The 21311-nt window shown below is 45.1% G+C and overlaps 1 protein-coding gene across 1 annotated transcript in view; it reads left to right on the top strand.

Annotated features, from left to right (window-relative positions):
• Positions 1 to 10521: 10521 nt before the first annotated feature.
• The window catches only part of EPHB1 (EPH receptor B1), a 429850-nt gene continuing 419060 nt past the window's right edge, over positions 10522 to 21311 (top strand). Inside the window, exon 1 of the mRNA XM_060768006.2 lies at positions 10522 to 11011. Coding sequence (XP_060623989.2) covers positions 10939 to 11011 — 73 coding nt within the window. The 5' untranslated portion in view covers positions 10522 to 10938. The remainder of the gene's footprint in view (positions 11012 to 21311) is intronic.

The following is a 21311-nucleotide window of genomic DNA, read 5'->3' as shown; positions in this document are numbered from 1 at the left end:
TAGAGTGATCCTCTGAGATATGGCAGGCAACAATGGATAGGTTGTTGTTCCTTAAACATGCCGATTTCTCCATGACTTTGCTGTGTAAAGGTGGTGTCATGTCTCAGAGAGGTAGAAAAATGAGCCAGCATTCATAACCCAGAGTTACATATTCATAACTGATTTAATCTCTACGTATTCATTAGTTTAAGGAATACATGGGGAGCATGAAAGTCCCCCTAATACTTTTAGGACCTCATCACATTGAGACTGAGAAGCGTCTCTGTTGCTGGTACACTGCTGGTATGGAGTCCCCTAGAGCTCATCATTCCAGCGAGGCTCCAGTGGGGCTCTGTGTTAGTAGTACAGAGAACCAGAGCCTAGGAGTTGGTTATATACCCAGCTCCTCATAGAAAAAAGCCAGAGGAGGTGAAGAGGAAGCAGGGGGACAGTGGGGAAACATCATGGGAAGGGATAACATGCCCCCTGACTGGTAGAGAACACACTGTCCCAATATTTCCCTCAGCTTTGTAAGGGTCATCTGATAAGGTCCTTACTGAGCAGCTTTCAACAACCAGGGGTCTTTCCCCCTGTTAACTGAAAAACAAAAGACAGACATTTGCATCACTCCTCCCATGAGTGATCCCAATAGCAAAAGGAACTCTCACATCAGAAAGCACTCAGAGGATAAAGTGGCAACACCAGTCAGCTGCTTCCCAATCAACAGGGGGACACCTCCCTATTATGTATGTGCAGCACTTGCTGCTTGGTGAGTGAGAACTGGGGAGAAATTGGGATGGGAGTGATTTATGTAATGAAGGTGGTTGCATAGCTAAATGGGTGATATAGAACTGTGGTCATGCTTTCTGGTGATGAAGAAGGCTCCCCTGGTCATTTTGTTTCACAGCCCTTACATTTCTTCTTCTCCTTGTTCTTCCTCCCTCCTTCCCTTCTGGTGGTAGCAGTGGTAGTGATGCCTTTGCTGCTCTTCCTCCTTTCATTGCCAAGGGGGCAGTTCATGGAGGGAATTATCACTTGTGGGGCAGCCCTCCACCATTCAATATCAAATTACTTTTGGGATGTGTGAGATCTAAATGACCAAACTGAGATAATCATACTTTGGACATCTGATAAGATGAAATGACTTATGAGAAAAGTTTACTATCTGGTAAAATGGGAGGTGATAGGAAAAGAGGTAGACAATTAGTTTCATGGCACTAGAGAGAACAAATCCACTTAAAATCTGGTTTCTGTCTCCTGCAGAATTCTGGGGTTTGTAGTTTAGTGAGGCTGTTAGAGGCTCCTCCCTAAACTACAAATCCCAGAATTCTGAAGGAGGCAGAAACTGGATTTTAAGTGGATTCTTTTTTCTAGTGTGACGAGGGCCTGGTGAATAGATGCAATTATGAAAGCCCTGACCCTGATTTTGCAGGGTCTGCTGATAGCAAGCTGTCTTGAAGGCCTCTCATTCATAGGGTCACCATTAGTGGGATTCAACTTGAGAGCTATTAGCAACAACAAAGTTTGTGTAACAGGGAGCTGAACCAAATAGGTAACTTTTTGTGGGCACCTGCCTCAGTGATTGGGTTGGAGCAGCCAAGGAAGAGTGTCTTCATTACTTTGGTTCTTTCATGGAATCCTCAACAACTAATTTTAAATTCAAGGACTAAAGCTTCACCTGTCTGTTCACAGCCACAGAACTATCTTTTAATGCAGCAGTGTACTCCTTTTTCTCCCATAAGGAGGTTGTTTATCTTCCTTTGATCATAAAACCAGACCAGGCCAGACCTCTTGCCTTAGTTCCAGCAGTGACACTATTGCTACATTATCTCTGTGACATTTCCATACTACCATGATCTCCATGATTGATGGGTATGGGCAATGTTGTTATGAAATCTGGGGTGTGATGGCCTGTTTTGTTTTGTGCTCTTCACTGCACTTCTGTATGAGGATGGACTACATTAAGGTGGATATTGTGCCAGTGAAATTGTTGCACCTTCCCCCACCCCGCCCTGTGCATAGTAGAGACTATAGGATGGCTTGGCTCAGTGTATATAATACCACGGACATCTGGATAGAAATGGGGAGGGGGCATGAATACAAAAAATGAAGCTGTTATTATACTGAGATTATAAAGGACAAAGCAAAGAAGATAAAGGCTTGCCATAATAATATACACATTTCCTTGGGAGCCATCCCGGTTTAACATATTATTTAAAACTGCAAAAATATGTAGAATCAGGTAGTTCTTGGTGGTGGTTCTATTTCTGTTTGCTTTTTTAAAATAGATGTTTGGACCCTCAGATCTTTTGTCATAGTTTTGAAAAAGTAGAGTTACTGTAGCTTGCTTGCTTTCTCCTATAGGGAATCCATGGGTGAATTAAAAGGCTGGAACATATAACTTCATCAATCTAGAGCAGGCATGGGCAAACTTTCTAACTTGGGGATCTCATGATGAGCTGGAATGGGGTGGGAGGGAGGCGTCTCCCCAAGTCCCCTCCCTGCCCTTTCCTCCTTCTTCCTATTTTCTTTTGGAGGCAGAAAGTGAAAAAAAGACAGGAAACCTTGGATCCCGAAAGAGTTGGTTTTTGTCAGGTGGACGGGACAGAAAAAGCATATCTAGTCCATGTACTGCCTACTCCTGAAATAGAACCCTAGAACCATAGATCTGGAAGAGACCCCCAAGGGCCATCCAGTCCACCCCCCACCATGCAGGAAAGCACAATCAAAGCACTCCCAATAAGCCTCTCAGAGAAGGAGACTCCACCACACTCCGAGGCAGCCTTTGCCATTCTCCAGGACCAAATCTCTTTCCCAGCCACTTGAACCCATTGCTCCCTTGTGCCCTGGTCTCTAGAGAGGCAGAAAGCCAGTCACCCCCCCCCCCCCATAGGGACACTCTTTTAAATCTTGAAACATGGTTCTTCTGTTTCCTCTCTGTCTTCACTTCTTGCAGCTAAACATCCCTCAGGAGGAAAGGAGGAAGGAAAAAGGGAAGGAAGGAAGAGAAGGCTGGAGGGAAGGAAGGGTGGAAGAGAATGGAGGGCGGGGAGGGAGGGAGGAAAGAGAAGGAAGGATGGAAGGAAGGAGAATGAGAAAGGTAAGGAAGGGAGGGAGGGAAGGAGGAAGGAAAGAGAGAAAGAAGGAAGGATAGGATGGTGAGAGAGAAGGTGGCCTGAGAAAAGAGCCCAAGGGGCCGCATCCAGCCACTGGGCCTGGGTTTGCCCATACGTGCTCTAGAGTCTATACTTTTCTGGTGTGGTTTAGTATTTTGTGTGCTGGAATATTGCTCTGGATATGTTTGTGTAGAGTTATTGATGCCAACCAACCAATTAATTTATATCCCATCTTTTTCCCAAGAGTGTGACTCAAGGTGGCTTACAGAAAAGAGATTCAGGTAAAACTATGTATAGCTAAAACATTCCAAAACATTTTAAAAAACTGTCTATAGAATTAAAACCACATGAAAACATTATTTTATTGGTACAGATTATTAAACCAACACTAAACTGTCTATAGCAGTGGTTCTCAACCTGTGGGTCCCCAGATGTTTTGGCCTACAACTCCCAGAAATCCCAGCCAGTTTATCAGCTGTTAGGATGTCTGGGAGTTGAAGGCCAAAACATCTGGGGACCCACAGGTTGAGAACCACTGGTCTATAGTATTAAAACCATATGAAAACATTATTTTATAGGTATAGACTAAAACAGGACATTGCTAAACGAGAAAACCCAATCATAATAAAATATTTGGTGAAATAGAAATGTCTTTATCAAATGGTAAAAGGACAATGGAGAGTTCAAGTCTTTCTTACAGTAGGTGGATACAGAATTGCAACTGAAAGTTAATATTTCATGTTATTTATATCACTTGTTTGGACATCAACAGTTCTGGATATTTCAATGGAAGAACAGAATTAGTATTGTCAAATAAACAGATCGTGAGCAGCCTTCAATCTGTTATGCAGTTTGTTAAACAGTCAGTGATGTTGCTTTGATTCTATATATGCAAAAATAGGCTTCTGCCCTGCCCAAATGTAATTAAAATTATTGTTCTGTTGTTGTGAAGGAGGCATTCCTTCCCAGGGGTTATTAGTGAGATTAAAATGGTCCAAAGCCAAGGAAAGACCGTGTCAGCAACAGCAGCAGGTTGAGCAAATCTCCGGACCCTGGAGGCTGGGATTATGCCAAGCCTTTCAAACGTCTGCATATTATTTAGCATGGAAATTTTCTTGCTGTTTGACCTGAGGCCCTTTCACATTACACAATTACAGCACTGTGATTCCACTTTAGCTGCTTGTGGTCCCACCCAATGGGATCCTGGGACTTACCATTCAGGAAGAAATATTTAAAATCCTCAGCCTGAGACGTCTAGTGTCAGCCTTACACTGTAGTGACAGTGAACCTGTAATCATAATGCTATAAATATATATCAGAAAGAGCCCAGGCATCAGAGCTGGATTAACCATTAAGCAAAATAAGCATATAGGGCAAAAGTATGATAGCTGGGACCCAATGCCAAGACAGCGCAGTGAGCGAGAGACTCAGGTGCGACAGAGTCGTGGCAAGATAATTGGCCAAAAAGGGGGGGCAGAAAGGGGGGGGGGCAACAAACAGCCAAGCATATCCGGAGGCTATCCGGATATCTTATGCAAACACATTCAAATACATAACATCTTTGCTTCTCTAATTCTGACCCGTGTTGCGCAACCAACATTGGGTCCTAGCTATCATACTTTTGCCGCATATAGAATCATAGAATCCTAGAGTTGGAAGAGACCTCATGGGCCATCCAGTCAAACCCCCTGCCAAGAAGCAGGAAAATGGCATTTAAAGCAGCCCCAACAGATGGCCATCCAGCCTCCGCTTACAAAGCTCCAAAGAAGGAGCCTCCATTACACTCCTCGGCAGAAAGTTACACTGCTGAACAGCTCTCATAGTCAGGAAGTTCTTCCTAATGTTTGGTGGAAACGCCTTTCCAGTAGTTTAAAGCCACTGTTCCATGTCCTAGTCTCCAAGACAGCAGAAAACAAGCTTGTTCCCTCCCCCCATGACTTCCCTTCACATATTTATGGCTCTCGTATCCTCTCAGCCTTCTCTTCTGCAGGCTAAATATGCCCAGCTCTTTAAGCTGCTCCTCATAGGGCTTTTTCTCCATTTGGTCATTTTAGTCACCTGCTCTGGACACATTCCAGCTTGTCAACATCTCCCTTCACTTGCAGTGCCAGAATTGGACAAAGCATTCCAGGTGTGGTCTGACCAAGGAGAATAGAGAGGAAACATGAGTTCCCTGGATCTAGACACCAGACTCCTATTTATGCAGGCCAACATCCCATTGACTTTTTAAGCTGCCACATGACATTGTTGGCTCATGTTTAACTTGTTGTGCATGAGGACTCCAAGATCTTTTTCACATGTACTGCTGTCGAGCCAGGTGTCACCCATTCTGTATCTTTGCATTTCATTTTTTCTGTTTAAGTGGAGTATTTTTTCCATTAATTGAAAAACAAAAGCCTGACATTTGTACGATCCCTCCCATGAGTGATCTCCACAGCAAAAGGAAATTGTGACAGGGACACAGCTACAAACTCTCATACAGGATGAAGTGGTAACACCAGTCAGCTGCTTCCCAGTCAACAGGTGCTGCTGTTATGTGCAGCATCTGCTACTTGGTAGGTGAGGACTGGGGGAAAATTTGGACCGGGAGACACTAATTTGCTATGTAATGAAGGTGGTTGCACAGCTAAATACAGAACTGTGGTCATCAGGCATGTAGCCAGGGGGGGCTCGGGGGGCTTCAGCCCCCCCCCCGAAATTCTCATGGTGGTTCGCAAAAAGGCCTTACTGGTGCATTATTTAAACTGTGATGTTTATTCATATCATGATCTGATCACCATACTCAATATATCCCATATGCATGGGGGTACTGGGGTAATGATACAAAAGGTTTGCTAGGCTAGACCCTCTTTCACTCAGACTCAGCCCCCCCCCCGAAACTCAGCCCCCCCGCGAAACCCCCCCTGAAATTTTTTTAGCCCCCCCCCCGAAACGAAATCCTGGCTACGGGCCTGGTGGTCATGCTTTCTGGTGATGAAGAAGGCTACCCTGGTCATTTTGTTTCACAGCCCTTACATTTCTTCTCCTCCTTGTTCTTCCTCCCTCCTTCCCTTCTGGTGGCAGCAGTGGTAGCGATGCCTTTGCTGCTCTTCCTCCTTTCATTGCCAAGGTGGAAGTTCATGGAGGGAATGATCATTTGAGGGTACAGCTCTCCACCATTTAAAATATGGTGCCCCTCTTCCTTCAATCTTCAGGGTATCAAGGGAAGAGGGGCACCACACAAATTTTCTATGGTATAAAAGTTTTTTTTTTCATAGTCAGGAGTGACTTGAGAAACTGCAGATCACTCCTAGTGTGAGAGAATTGGCCATCTGCAAGGTCTTTGCTCAGGGAATGCCCAGATGTTTGATGCTTTACCATCCTTGTGAGAGACTTCTCTCATGTCCCTGCATGGGGAGCTGGAGCTTACAGAGGGAAGCTCAACCCCGCTTTCCCTGGATTTGAACCGCTGACCTGTTGGTCAGCAGTCTTTCCAGAATATGGGTTTAACCCATTGTGCCACCGGGGGCTCCGGTACAAAAGTGCAAATGGTGCAGTTGAACCTGGTTCCAAAAAAAAGAGAGCTCTCATAATTAAGGACTTTGCAATTAGAAAAAGTGGGAGAACACTTTCTAAACATAATTGGAAGCGTACAAAAAATAACCACTACTTTCCATTTTACAGTAAGTTTTGTTTCATTATGAAAAATAATATTGTTAATATTTTGAATTAGCTAGATATGGGGCACCATATTTTAAGTGCTTTAGAGGGCCTCTAAAGGCATTAATCCAGTTTTGCCAGTCATGCTGAATTACAACACTGATGTTTCCTCATCTACTCCCCACACTGTCGCCAACGAAAGATAAATATTTATAAAAAGCGCAGGGAGAACTTAAGACTACATAAACGATGCTGGAAATAGAAGAATGTTCTTAAAAAATGGGAGGGGAGATGGAATACTGTGTCCATTTTCGGGAACCACTCTTCAAAAAAGATGGACTGGAGCATATTCAGAGAAGGATGGCCAAATGATCAAACGTTTGGAAGATAAGTCCTTTGCTGAAGGGCTGAAGAAGCTGGGTATGTTTAGCTTGGAGACAAGAAAAGAAGGCTGTGAAGAAACATGATAGCCATGTTTAATTATCATTGGAAAGTATGTCATAATAAGCAGGGGGAAGACTGTTTTGGCTAGTCGGATTGAAAATCTTCTTGATGGTGGGAGCTTTCGACAGTGAAATATGCTGTCTTGTATTGTACTGGAATCTCCTTCTCTGCAAGTTTTTAAACAGAAGCTGGTTGATGATCATCTGTCGAGAGTGCTTTGATTGTGTGTTCCTGGGTGGAGTAGATAGTCCTTGATGTCTCTCCTAATTTATGATCCTTTATGACCCATTTTTATATGGTATTATGTCATGTCACAAGGCTAAGGGAGATCATGAAAATCAAGAAAGGGAAGGTGATAGCGATATTCAGAAATCTAAAGAATTATACAAAGAGTTGGCATTATTCAGGACATTAAGTAAGTCTAGATCTAGTCAAGGTCAACAAGATAGCAGGCGATCCATTTTCAAATCTCCAACGGTTAGGGCAGCTCTCACTATTAAGCGGCTAGATGGCAAACATTGGGATGAAACTGTGCACAGAAAGAAATACAGACATACCATCATACTGTAGAAAGGGTTATCATAAATACTGTGTAGCTGCTCAACATGCTGTCCAGGCAGTGGCTGATAATGGCTTCAGTGTTAGTGGCACCAGCTTTAGATTGAACTCTGAACTAAAATTGCCCCCCCCCCCGTGGAGCAGCGGGTTAAACTGCTGAGCTGCTAGCTGAGTTGCTGAACTTGCTGACCAAAAGGTTGGTGGTTTGAATCCGGGGAGCGGGGTGAGCTCCCACTGTGAGGCCCAGCATCTGCCAACCTAGCAGTTTGAAAACATGCAAATGTGAGTAGATCAATAGGTACTGCTTCTGTGGGAAGGTAATGGTGCTCGATACAGTCATGTTAGCTACATGACCTAGGAGGTGTGTATGGACAATGCTGGCTCTTCATTTTAGCAATGGAATTGAAGACCACTCCCCAGAGTCAGACGCAACTAGATTTCGTGTCAGGGGAAACCTTTTCTTTACCTTTAAAATTGTCCTGGATTTTAGTTTGAATTAGATGGCCCTTGTGATCTCTTCCAACTTCATGATTCTTTGGCTGGATCTACACTGCCACACAATAATATTTGAATCTGAATTGTCGAAAGCCTTCACAGCCAGAATCACAGTGGTGCAGTGGGTTAAACCTCTGTGTCGGCAGACTGAAGACCAACAGGTCGCAGGTTTGAATCCAGGGAGAGGCGGATGAGCTCCCTCTATCAGCTCCAGCTCCTCATGCAGGGACATGAGAGAAGCCTCCCACAAGGATGATAAAAAATCAAATCATCCGGGTGTCCCCTGGGCAACGTCCTTGCAGACGGCCAATTCTCACACCAGAAGCGACTTGCAGTTTCTCAAGTCACTCCTGACACGACCAAAAAACTGGAGTTTTGTGCGGTTTCCGGGCTGTATGGCCGTGTTCTAGCAGCATTCTCTCCTGATGTTTTGCCTGCATTTGTGACTGGTATCTCCAGAGGAGGATATCTCACCAACATAGTTAGATTCTCTGAAGATGCCAGTCACAGGTGCAGGTGAAATGTCAGGAGAAAATGCTGCTAGAGCAGGCCATACAGCCCAGAAAAAACCACATAACACCCCTATTTGAATCTGCATTATAAAGTCAGTGTAGAACCATATAATGGCGTTCAATGCAGTTTCGGTGCATTTACTCCTGACATTTCGCCTGCATCTGTGACTGGTATCATTAGAGGAGGATATTTCACCAACATTGTTAAATCCTCTGAAGATGCCAGCCACAGATGCAGATGATATGTCAGGAGAAAATGCTAGAACATGCCACACAGCTCAGAAACCACACAGCACTCCTACTTGAATCTGCATTATAAGGTCAGTGTAGAGCATAAGGAGTCCCCAGTAGCACAGCAGGTTAAACCGCTGAACTGCCAAACTTGCTGACCGAATTGTTATTGGTTCGAATTGGGGGCATGGGTGAGCTCCCACTGTTAGCTCCACCTTTTGCCAACCTAGCAGTTTGAAAACATGTAAATTTGAGTTGATGAAGAGGTACCGCTTCTGCAGGAAGATAACTGCACTCCATTCAGTTATGCTGGCCACATGACCTTGGAGACGTCTATGGACAATGCCTCTGAAGATGCCAGCCACAGATGCAGGTGAAATGTCAGGAGAAAGTGCTGCTAGAACATGCCATACAGCCCAGAAACCACACAAAACCCTTATTTGAGTATGTATTATAAAATCAGTGTAGATCAGTGGTTCTCAACCTGTGGGTCCCCAGATGTTTTGGCCTTCAACTCCCAGAAATCCTAACAGTTGGTAAATTGGCTGGGATCCAACACACTTGGGTAGCCATAGTTTGAAAATGACTAGTGTAGAGGCATATAATGGCATTCAGGGCAGTTTCAGTGCAAATTCTCCTGACATTTCGCCTGCATCTGTGGCTGGCATCAGGCATGTAGCGGGGGGGGGGGGGGGTTGAGAGGCTTCACCCCTCCTCCGAAATTCTCATGGTGGTCCGCGAGAAGGCCTTACCGTTGCATTATTTAAACTGTTATGTTTATTCATATCATGACCTGATCACCATACTCAATATATCCCATATGCATTGTATTGTGGTAACGATACAAAAGGTTTGCTAGGGTAGACCCTCTTTCACTCAGACTCAGCCCCCCCCCCCCCCGAATCAAACTCAGCCCCCCCCCCCAAAAAAAATCAAAATCCTGGCTAGGGGCCTGGCTGGCATCTTCAGAGGAGGATATCTCACCAACATGGTTAGATCCTCTGAGGATGCCAGCCACAGATACAGGAGAAATGTCAGGAGAAAATGCTGCTGGAATACGGCCATACAGCCCAGAAACCACACAACACTCGCATTTGAATCTGCATTTTAAGGTCAGTGTAGAGCCATATAATGGCGTTCAGGGCAGTTAAATGGCATTATATGGGTCTACACTGACGATCTAATGCAGATTCCAACTGCAGTGTAGATCCAGCGATGGTGAAGAAGAAGAAGCCGGCACTGGTTGTAGGCACACTGACCCGGATTAGCGCTGTTTTCCCTCTTGGAGAGCAGAGGCGCGCTTCGAGGCAGGCGCCACTAGGGGCCGCTCTTCCCCTTCCTTCTGGATGCCTTTCCTCGCCCTCGTCCTTTTCCCCGCGGTTTGAGGCAAAAGTTTCTCTCCAACTCGCCCCGCCAGCGTTAAAGGCAGCGCTCACTGCCGATTGGCCGGGGGATTTTGGTGGGTTGGAGTCCTTGATTGGCCAGGAGCTGCCGGGGGGTGGGCAGACTGTTGATAGTGCGCGGGGCGGGGGGAGGGAGGCCAGGGGGGAGGGGGGAGACCCTCTTTCTCCCTCCATCTCTCTCTCTCTCTCTCTCTCCCTCTCCCCCTCCCTTCATCCTCCTCAGTGCCTGATCTGGTTCTCACTGAACACTTTACTACAGCTTGCAATGTGACACTAAAATATAGACTCTCGCTTTCACACACACACGCACGCACATACCTCCACACACCCACCCACTCCCGCCTTCACACACACACGCACCTACCTACACGCGGATCCACGCGGAGGACTGGCTGCTACAATCCGGAGTGGAGTTCGAAAGGATCTATGTTGACAAAGGAAGAAGGAAGGAAGAAAACGGGGCGACTAGAAAGGAACTAAATCTGGTCCAGCAAGGAACTATTTTTATTCTTCTTTTTTGATTACTCCATCCTCTCCTGCATCATCATCATCATCACCATCATGTTTGGGGCTCCCATGGCATTGGATTTTGTGGTGCTCTTCTGCCTGGCGTCTGCCATCGCGGCTGTGGAAGGTAAACCAAGGCGGAGAAAGGGGCAACTTGCGTGGGTGGGTGGCCAAAAATTTAAAAAAACTTGTGGTTGTTCACCAGGTTGCTCGGTTGGTGGTTGATGCTGGGTGGGAGGAATGGGAGGGGAGAGGTGCCACCTTCTTTTTGGGAAGCTCGGGAAAGACAGGAGACTTTGGCCAAGGGATGCCTGGCAGGGATTGGATGGGGAGGCATCTCCAAGCAGCCTGAGCCAAGCTGGCACCCAGAGGGATTTCCCCTACAGCTAGGATCCCGAGATCTCCACCTGGATGGGATGGGATGCCCGGATGGAGGGCACAGGTAGAGATCTTGGGGTCCGAAGAAGTCATAACTTGGAAGCTGAATAAGGACTGATCTCACCTCTCTTTTGCCTTTCTTGGGAGCACAACAAAGCTGGATGACAGGCAACAATACACTCCCTGAACGATACACTCCCCAATATATGTCTGTGTTTGGGCACCTTGGTTGGCAGGGTCAAGGGTTGATTGAGACCCGATTTCACAAGCAATGGATCACCCTGGGGATTTGCATAAAGGAAGCTTGCTCTGCCAGATGTCAGGATAGGCTACCAAATGGGTTCCCTCCTTCCCTCCCTTACCTTTGGGTGTGTTGACAGACCCAAAACCCGGCCCTCACCCACTTGGCAGGTGGAGATCTTGGGGTCCTAAGAAGGCATGGATTGGCCATTGAATAAGGACCTATCTCACTCCTCTTTCACCTTGCCTGGGAGCACAACAGACCTGGATGACAAATGACAGTCTACTCCCTGAACCTCCCAACATACCTCTGTGTTTGGGCAAGGTCAAGGTTTGATTGGGGGCCGACTTGGCAAGCAAAGGATCACCCTGGTGACTTGTACAAAGGAGGCTCGCTCTGCTAGGTGTCAGGATAGGCCTCTGAATGGGTTCCCTGCTTCCCTCCCTTTCCTTTGGGAAGTCTGACTTGTGGGTGTGTTGTGTAGACAGACCCCAAACCTGGCCCTCGCCCACCTGATTTCCCTGCTTCGCTGCTGATGAATGGAAAGTGGGTGGGTGGGGACTGCAATGGCTTTGACTAGCCTTGGTGCCTGCCTCCAGGTGAGCTCTCCCCAACGGATGCTCATTTTGTCAAACACCCAGCCAGGCGTTATTGGAGCGGGTAGACCGCTGGGATTGGAAAAGCAGCCCTTTGTCTTTTCAGTTCACATTTTCTTCTCGTGATTGTGTTTTGAGGGGTGTCTTTGGTGGGAAGAATCTGCCACTTTCCATCTCCACCTTCTCTTACATCCAGACTTCAGCCCAAGCTCCTGATAAAGGTTGAAGCCTGGATTCCATCATCCTTTACAAGATTCTTCTATTGCAGGCATGGACAAACCTGGGCCTTCCTCCAGGTGTTTTGGACTCCAACTCCCACCATTCCTAACAGCCTCAGGCCCTTTCCTCAGGAAGGGGCCTGAGGCTGTTAGGAATGATGGGAGTTGGAGTCCAAAACACCAGGAAGACCCAAGTTTGCCCATGTCTGTTCTACTGTAAGGTGGAAAGCAACCCCCGAAAGAAACTTTTGCAGCTACACAAAGGAATAAAGGGAAGAGGGGTGGGGAATAATTTATTTCCCTGCCTCAAAGGTTGGAGGGAATTGGGTGAGGAAGTGGAGAGGATCCATCCCAGCGAACCGCTTCCAAGAAGGAAACTTTGCCTTTGCTTTGGAGAGCCCCGTTTTTGGTGGATGGCCCTCCCTCTGTATAAAAGAGTCACAAGGCTGGGCCCACATGAACAAAAAAGAGGGAGAGGAGGAAGAGACGAAAGTGCTGCCAGTGGTCCCTGGAATATAAAGGGGGAACATAACCATTCAAAAGATGTTTCCCTGGTCATATTACACCCAGCCACCAAACTGGCCATACTGCTTCTTGGATGCAACAGGGTAGCAGAAACTTTTGCCACCTGTCAGTTGAAACCCTTCCCTTCTGGACTCCTTGGGGCTGTGTCATTCTAAGCCCTAGGACTGTTTTCTGTGAATAGCATGGTGACAATCGCAATCCCACTTTTTATTTAGGGCTCTGGGATCCACCTCTCAGTCTCTGCACGGGCTTTATCCTTAATGTAACGGAAGGATGCGATTAGCCGGGAAGAAAGCCTTTGTGATCTTGGCTTTCCCCTCCTCCTCCTTTTCCTTTTCAAAAAGGTGATTTTGGTCCTGTGGTGTTGATTTATCTTCCTAGCTGGATTGGCTTCGCAGGGGCTCTTTCGATCAAAGTAAAATTGCTAGATGCAAGGGAGGAGCCCGACTCTCCGATGCCACAGCCCTCTGGGAGTTGCAGGAGTCGTTCCTGCTGACAATTAGAAAGCAGTAATGCCATGCTGTGGCTATAAGTCAGGCCTTGCAATTGAGACCTCTCTCCCATTCTCTCTTGCTTCTGGGAGGAAAAAGAAGGGAACTGATGGGGGGCTTTTACCAGCATGCACGTCCTTCTTTCTGTGTCATTGTGCTGAGAGTAAAAACTGTTCATTTATATGGCTAGGACAGCAGCTTCTTCATTTGTGTAACTTCCCTCACGTCTGTTATTAACCTCTTGAATCCACTCAACTTGGAATGCGTGAAAGCATATCTAAGATACAACATGGCTACTTAAAATGAAATAAGTCTGATTTATGTGACTGGGATTTCATTTCTTTTTATTCAATCCTGGTCATGTTCAAAATAATGTATTTTTTAAAACTCCCAGATATTTAAGGCTCAATCAGGAAAACGCCAACCCCATCTGCTTCTTAGGGGAATGCACAAAGGCTGGCTTGGATTTCATACAAGAAACCCTCCATATAATTTTGCCCAGCTTTCCTTTGAAGTCTCGCTTTTGTATCTCCTTCTTTCCTTTTGTTTACTAAATACTCCAAACATTTACAAGGTATTGTTGAAGACTTTCATGGACGGAATCACTGGATTGCTGTGAGTTTCCTGAGCTGTATGACCATGTTCCAGAAGCATTCTCTCCTGAGGTTTCAACCACATTTGTTGCAGGCATCCTCAGAGGTTGTGAGTAAAATAAAGAGCAACACTCAGAAAACAAGAATTCCAGACAGGAAACAATTAGGGCCAGCTAACACCTCCCAACAGAGGATTCCCCCTGGCAGGAAGCAACCAGGCTTTGAAGCTGCAAAGCCATTCAATGCTAATCAAGGTTACCAATTGCAACATTCACACTTGCCTCAAACAGACAAGAGTTCTTTCTCCCACCCTGGACATTCCACAGATATATAACCCCCCACTTGCCTAGTTTACAACAAACCTCACAATCTCTGAGGATGCCTATCATAGATGTGGGTGAAACGTCAGGAGAGAATACTTCTGGAACATGCCCATGCAGCCTGGAAAACTCACAAGGTATTTTAAAGTTTGTGTGTTCACTTTCTGGTAACGTTTCAAAAAATACATTCAGTGCATTCATACATTGAAATAGAAACAGTCTGTGTAAGCATCTATAGAAGATTTCCTTAAAACTGACTTTTTTTTTAAAAAAAGTGGAATAATACAAACACATTTAGGAAACCATTGAAGCAACTTGATGTTTAGGCCAACCCCCCCCCCCCCCCCACACACACCATTCACTTATACAGTTCCTCCACCATGATACTTTAGTGTGCATAAATCTGCTCACAGTCGGGTAGTCTTGTTATCTGCACGGAAGGCAGACACATGAATCAATCTGTACTTCAACACCAAATTATGAAGGATTACAGTTATTTTCTCCCTTCTCCAACCCCATTCCCTCTTTTCTTTTTGTTCTAGAAATCCCCAGAGTGTAGATTTAAGATAACCCTGGGGCAAACAGCTTTGCTTACCCAGCTAATTCCTAGTAACCATTGTGAAAAATGCCTTAGATCTTGACAAAATAAGGGAAAAAAGCATGACAATAGCTGGGAGTGGCAAGGCAGGGCTAGTTGTGCCGCATGGTTTCACAATGCCGGTATTTACTGCTTTGGGATAGGGTGGCTTTAGGATTGTGGCAGAAACTGGCACTCCATTGTAAGGATTCAGAGAGAGAAGCAAGAGAATGAATGGAGTACAAACTGTACCGCATCACTTGGGGATGACTGTAATTGTGCCAGAAAGAGGGTCTGTTCATGTTTATAGACAACACAGGAGGAGAAAGTATTGTACTAAATATTAAGTTATGAAGCCAAGCTGTGGTATCTTAATATGTCTAGGATCTGATCCATTCAGATCATTGAAATTCTCAGGAAAGGAAGGGAATGCCTGCCTGTCGGTTTGTTTACATGATGGGGAGGTTCGAATTGGTGATTTCAACCTAGCTGCTTTTTGTTTGTGCTCCCACTGTTAAAAGATATTGGCACTGCTTAACACAATGGTAGGCAATCTGGCATCCTGAAGATGTGGTTGTCGACTCCCACTGCCCCCAGCCATTCCCTGTGCATGCAGATAGGAGCTGCAGCCGAAAATATCTGCAGGGCACCGGGATCCCAACTTTCTTGAACTTTGAAGCAGAACACGCCAGCTTCCTTCTGTCTTCAGTCTTTTCAGCTAACAGACTGATAATCTTCAAGCTTTACAAGACCTTGTTAAAATACACACATTATAGAACTACAGGAGTGTTTTGCACATGCATGCAAAGTCCTTGAGTTCTTTACACTCAGTTTCTGTTCATCTGACGATGACTGGCAGTTGAAAAGTGTGAATGGGCTTGGCAGGAAAGGATGTTGTTACATATATGGTGAGAACGACTTGTAGCTTCTGAGTTTTGCACAGGATTATAGACTTTACTGGAGCTGTCAGTAGATGTTTGCTGTCAGCTGATTCAGTGCTGACAATTCTAATCCCTAACGTTAACAGAGATTTAATATCCAGTCCACCACCACTTCTAATGGCACTACATTTAAGTTGGCTAAAGGATGTTCTTCCTTACTGAAATTTTAAGGGAAAACTTGGAATTTTGTAACACCAGAAAGAATATGTAACATGAATTTATTTCAGCTTATTCAGTTAATTAGAATGGCCTAAATTCAATTACTAGTCCTTGCTAGAGCAGACCCATTGACACAGTGTTTCTTAACCTTCCTAATGCCGTGACCCCTTATTACAGTTGCACATGTTGTGGTGACCCCCAACCATAAAATTATTTTCATTTCTACTTCATAACTGTAATTTTGCTACTGTTATGAATCATAATGTAAATTTCTGACATGCAGGATATATTTTCATTCACTGGACCAAATTTGGCACAAATACCCGATATGACGCTCAAATTTGAATACTGGTAGGGTTGCGGGCATTTGGGAGTTGTAGTTGCTGGGATTTATAGTTAACGTACAATCAAGGACCACTCTGAACCCCACCAATGATGGAATTGAATCAAACTTGGCACACAGAACTCCCATGACCAACAGAAAATACTGGGAGGGTTTAGTGGGCATTGGCCTTGTGTTTTGGAGTTGTGGTTCACCTACATCCAGAGAGCAGTGTGGACACAAACAGTGATGGATTTGGACCAAACTTGCCACGAATACTCAATATACCCAAACGTGAATGCTAGTGGAGTTTGGGGAAAATAGCCCTTGACATTTGGAAGTTTTAGTTGCTGGGATTTATAGTTCACCTAGACTCAAACAGCATTCTGAACCCCACCAATGGTAGAATTGGGCCAAACTTCTCACACAGAACACCCATGATGAACAGAATATACTGTTTTCTGATGGTCTTAGGCCACCCCTTTTGCACCCCCTCATGACCCCCCGGTTGAGAAACACTGTATTGAAGCAATAGGATCTACCTATGCATTGACTCATGACTAAGCAATTGTTTTAATGGGTCTACTTTAGTTGGGACTAATGAACAGGATTCCAACAAATATTTCTATTTCGAATTTCCATTGCAGAATGATTTGTAGCAACCAGCTGGGAAGAACTCTTCATCCTCCTCTTATCTTTCTTTTTCTCCACTTTGGAACTCAAGGCAGCTTACAACAGTTAAACAAACATAGCTTAACATTCACACAGGTTAAAATGTGATAGAACAAAAAAAAATCCAAATCTCTTAAAAACCTTAAAAGAAAGATAAGGAAAACAGCAAATAGAAACTCCAGCAATTTAGCAAAAGCCCTTTCTTCTTGTACAATCATTCTTTCAAGGCCATCTAAAAGGGGAAAAAGCATTACCTGCCACATAAAGATAGCAAGGAAGGTATCCCTTTTAACTTTTCTGGGAAAGGCATTCCAGACCTTAGAGCAGGCACTGGGAAGGCCCTCTCCTGTGTGTCTGCCACATGCAACTGTCAGGGTGGTGGGACCAAAAGGAGGGCTTCCTTCCCAAATCTCAAAACACAGGCAGTTTTTATGGGATAGCGCATTCCTTCAGAAAATCTGGACCTGAGAGTTATGGTGCTTTAGAAGTCATAACGAACATTTATGTTCCCTGTAGCTAGCCCCAGTTAACAATCTGGATGCAGCTCTTTGGACCAGCTGTTTTTGAATGCTCTTTAAAGGATGGCCCATGTACACCGCATTACAATAATTCAAAGAAGATATTATTAAAGCAAATGGCACTGTGGCCAGATCCAATGTCTTCAGGAATTGGTAAAGCTGACACATAAGCTTTAACTGTGCAAATGCAGTACTGGCTACTGCTTCAATCTGAGCATCAAAGCCCAATACTGAATCCAGGTGTGGACCCGTGTCTTATATAACTCCATCCAGTACAGGCTGAATTTATATTCCATGATCCGACTTTCACCTGATCAGAATTTAACTTGATTAAATTTCACTTTGTTCACCTTCCTCCAGTTCATTACAGATGACAGGCACTGGATAACATTTTTCAAGAGAAGAGAAGACTCTTACTGGCACAAATCAACAGCTTAGCTAATTCTGCATTCTGGTTCTGCAACCGTCCAACCAAATGGCAATGGGAAGCCTAACAAGCAGGACTAGAATGTAACAGTAGCCACTTCCATTCCACCCATAAATGGTGCATAAAGGAATGCTGTGTCTGCAGTAGTGAAGCTGGTCCATAGCTAGTTATCATGTCTAATAGATATTACTAGCTTTATCCTCAATGCATTTTCCTCATATCTTTGTGAGATGGTGCAGTGGGTTAAATCCTTGTGCCAGCAGGACTGAAGACTGACAGGTTGCAGGTTCAAATTTGCCAGCTCCAGCTCCCCATGTGGGGACATGAGAGGAGCCTCCCACAAGGGTGTCTCCTGGGCAACGTCTTTGCAGATGACCCATTCTCTCACACCAGAAGTGAATTGTAGTTTTACAAGTCACTCCTGACATGGAAAAAAACAAACTAGTGGCTGTTTCTTTATCTTGTGGGAATAAGTCCCACCATTTAAGCAGGAACTGTGTGGAGAAGTATTTCCCATTATTTGTCCCAAGTTTCCCACCATTCAGTTTCAGTGGATGATGCCGGGTTCCACTGGTGAAATTCTGGTGCTTAAAGGCAACAGGAGATGGTTTTGATGAGTTTCCTATAGCAAAACAGTCTACCACCTGGGTGCCATGATTAAGAAGGCCCTGTCTTGTTGACAGGGGAATCCAAAGCTGGCCTTCACTCCACTGAAGAATACAATAAGTGGACAGGTTTGTGTTATGCTTGAACACTTCTGAGATAAAGGACAGTCACAATGGTATAACACCAACAATCAAGAACTCTGGTAGCTGCAGGTTGCTGGGATCCTTTTACTACCTTTGCCAAATTATTCACCAGAGAAGTTTCTGAATATGTAAAATATAGTGTGTTTTTGTGTGTTTTGACATTTGAATTGTGTTTTATCTTTCAGTGTTTCTATTTGTAAATGTTATTTTGTTTTTGCATTTAAAAAGCCAAACATTTTATTTGAAGCATCACAGGAGCTTTATCTATAATGCATGAACTGCCAAAATCCAACTATACAGGCATCTGTGTAAAACCCGTAAAAAATAAAAATAAAAAGCCAACTTTATTAGGTCATTTGGACATGTGTCCTTCTTTAAAAGAGATGTTCCTAGTTTAAAGTTTCCCACTCTTAATTTCTACCCAGAATTACTTTGAAAAACTCCAGAAGGGAGGAGAGCATTGCCTCCTTATGTATCCTGTTCTATGGAATCCCATTTCTCCAAGCCATATGGACTGATGTTCCAGTTCAGGCTTGTAAATCATTCGCACACACTGGCTATAATGTGTCTGCTATCTTCTGCCAAGAACTGAACGGTTAGGCCCAGAGGGTGACAAAAGTACCTACCCTTGGAGAATATTGTACCATATTGGTCTAAATTACTGAGATTACTGAGTAATCGCCCCGGGATATGCTGTCAGTGATTTAAACCTCTACAGGAATGAGGATTGACTGAATGTCCTGATTTGGTTTCATGTTTTTTGTCTTGGTCCCTTTGGACATGCCGGCAGAAAAATGTAACTTATCTAAATTGGAGAATTAGCATTCTGGAGTAAATACTGGGATTTTCCGAGCCCTTTGAATGATTAGGACTCAATGTGATGGCTTTCAGTAAGTGTTGTCCTTCTAGGGAGGAAGAGTTAATGATTACTGACCAGATGAAATTATTTATGGGGAAATTCAGCCCAGTTTGCCTTTCCAAAACATTTTCCCAATTGTTCTTTGAATATATGCTTGAAACCCTAAGAAATTTTTGCCAAACTCAGATTAAAGTTTCTTATGGAATATTCTCTGGGATACCAAATGTGTGGGTGTTTAGTATACAAGTGGCTATACTCCTTTCAAAGCATAACTTTATGACTATGTCTTTGAAAGGGGTAATGAGGTTAAGGGCAGTGGACACTTGCTTACTGCCTAAATAACCTATAGGTCTGGTCTGATCTTAGTAGCTAAGCAGGGTCAGCTCTAGTGAATACTTGGATGGGAGACAGACAATGAATAGTGAGTTCTGTAGGCTATATTTCAGAGGAAGGAACTGTCATGACAATGACTATTCATTGTTGCCAAAATTTTGAGCAGCTACTGTATATTCCGGGGTACAAAATGACTGGGCGTATAAGACCCCTCCCCCCCCCCAATTTTCAAGTTAAAATATAGAGTTAGGGATATACTTGCCATATAAGACCCCTCTCCCAACACAGTTCTATTGTTTCGGTAACAACGACTCCCAGAATTCCTCCGCAGGCATGTCAAGGCATGCCGCTGCCTGGGGCTGCTGGGAGTCATAGTCAGGAGGCGCTTCCTTTGGCCTGGGTGAGCCCGGTGACTGAGTGAGCCTGGTGACCATCGGAGGCTTCTCAGGTGGCCTTTCTTCCTTCCTCACTCTCCTGGCTGCCTGCAAATGGCGATTTGGGAGGATTTGAAGGGCCTTGATAGTAGAGTGGGGAGGGTGATGGCGGTGGTGGGGACAAGTCCCTTAGCAGCATGGTCTGGGGAGGAGGAGGGAAGGGGGAGGAGGGGGGAGAAGGAGGGTGAAGGAGGAGGGCAGAGGGAGGGTGAGGAGAGGAGGAGCACCAGGCCCATTGGGCTGCCCCCGTCGCTCTCTCCATTCTGCTTTCAATGCCCTTATCCAACTTCTGCAATGTTGCCATTTCCAGGCAGCCAGGAGAGAGAGGAAGGAAGCAGGAGCACCCGATCAGCTGGCAGAAGCCTCCACAGAAGCCTCCGAAAACCACCGAGCTTGCCTAGCTTCCTTGCTTGCCTTGCTTCCTTCCTCTCTCCTGGCTGCCTGCAAATAGCTATGTGGGAGTAATTGGAGAAGGGCCTTGAAAGGAGACTGGGGAGAGCAGCGGCAGTGGTGCGGCCTGAGAAGGAGGAGAATGGAGGAGGAGGGCGGAGGGAGGGCGCGGGGAGGAGGAGTGCCAGGCCCGGTGGGCTGCCACAGCCGCTCTCCCCAGTCTCCTTTCAAGGTCCTTCTCCAACTCCTCCCAAATAGCTATTTGCAGGCAGCCAGGAGAGAGGAAGGAAACAAGGCAAGCAAGGATGATAGGCAAGCCCAGTAGTTTTTGGAGGCTTCTGAGGAGGCTTCTGCCAGCTGATCGGGTGCCCTTGCTTCCTTCCTCTCTCCCCCGGGCAGCGGCATGCCTTGGACGTGCCCGCTGGGGCATTTTTTATGCCTCCCGTTTTTATACCCAGTGTACTAGATGACCCTTGACTTTTAATTTGATTTTCTAGGCCTAAAAAGTCGTCTTCTACCCCGGAATATACGGTACTTTTTTGTTTGTGTACATCCAAAATTCAGAAAAGCCATAAAAACTTTGCAGTACATCATGGTTATGTTTCTTTTAACATTTTGCTGTGTCAATTTGTTTTGTATCTCTTTGATTTTTGACTCACCCTTTCTGAAATGTGTTTATTAATA

Source organism: Anolis sagrei, chromosome 3, assembly GCF_037176765.1.
Source record: "Anolis sagrei isolate rAnoSag1 chromosome 3, rAnoSag1.mat, whole genome shotgun sequence".
Taxonomy (NCBI): Eukaryota; Metazoa; Chordata; class Lepidosauria; order Squamata; family Dactyloidae; genus Anolis; species Anolis sagrei.
Note: the sequence above shows the minus strand (reverse complement) of the source record. Positions and strands in the feature narration are given on the sequence as shown.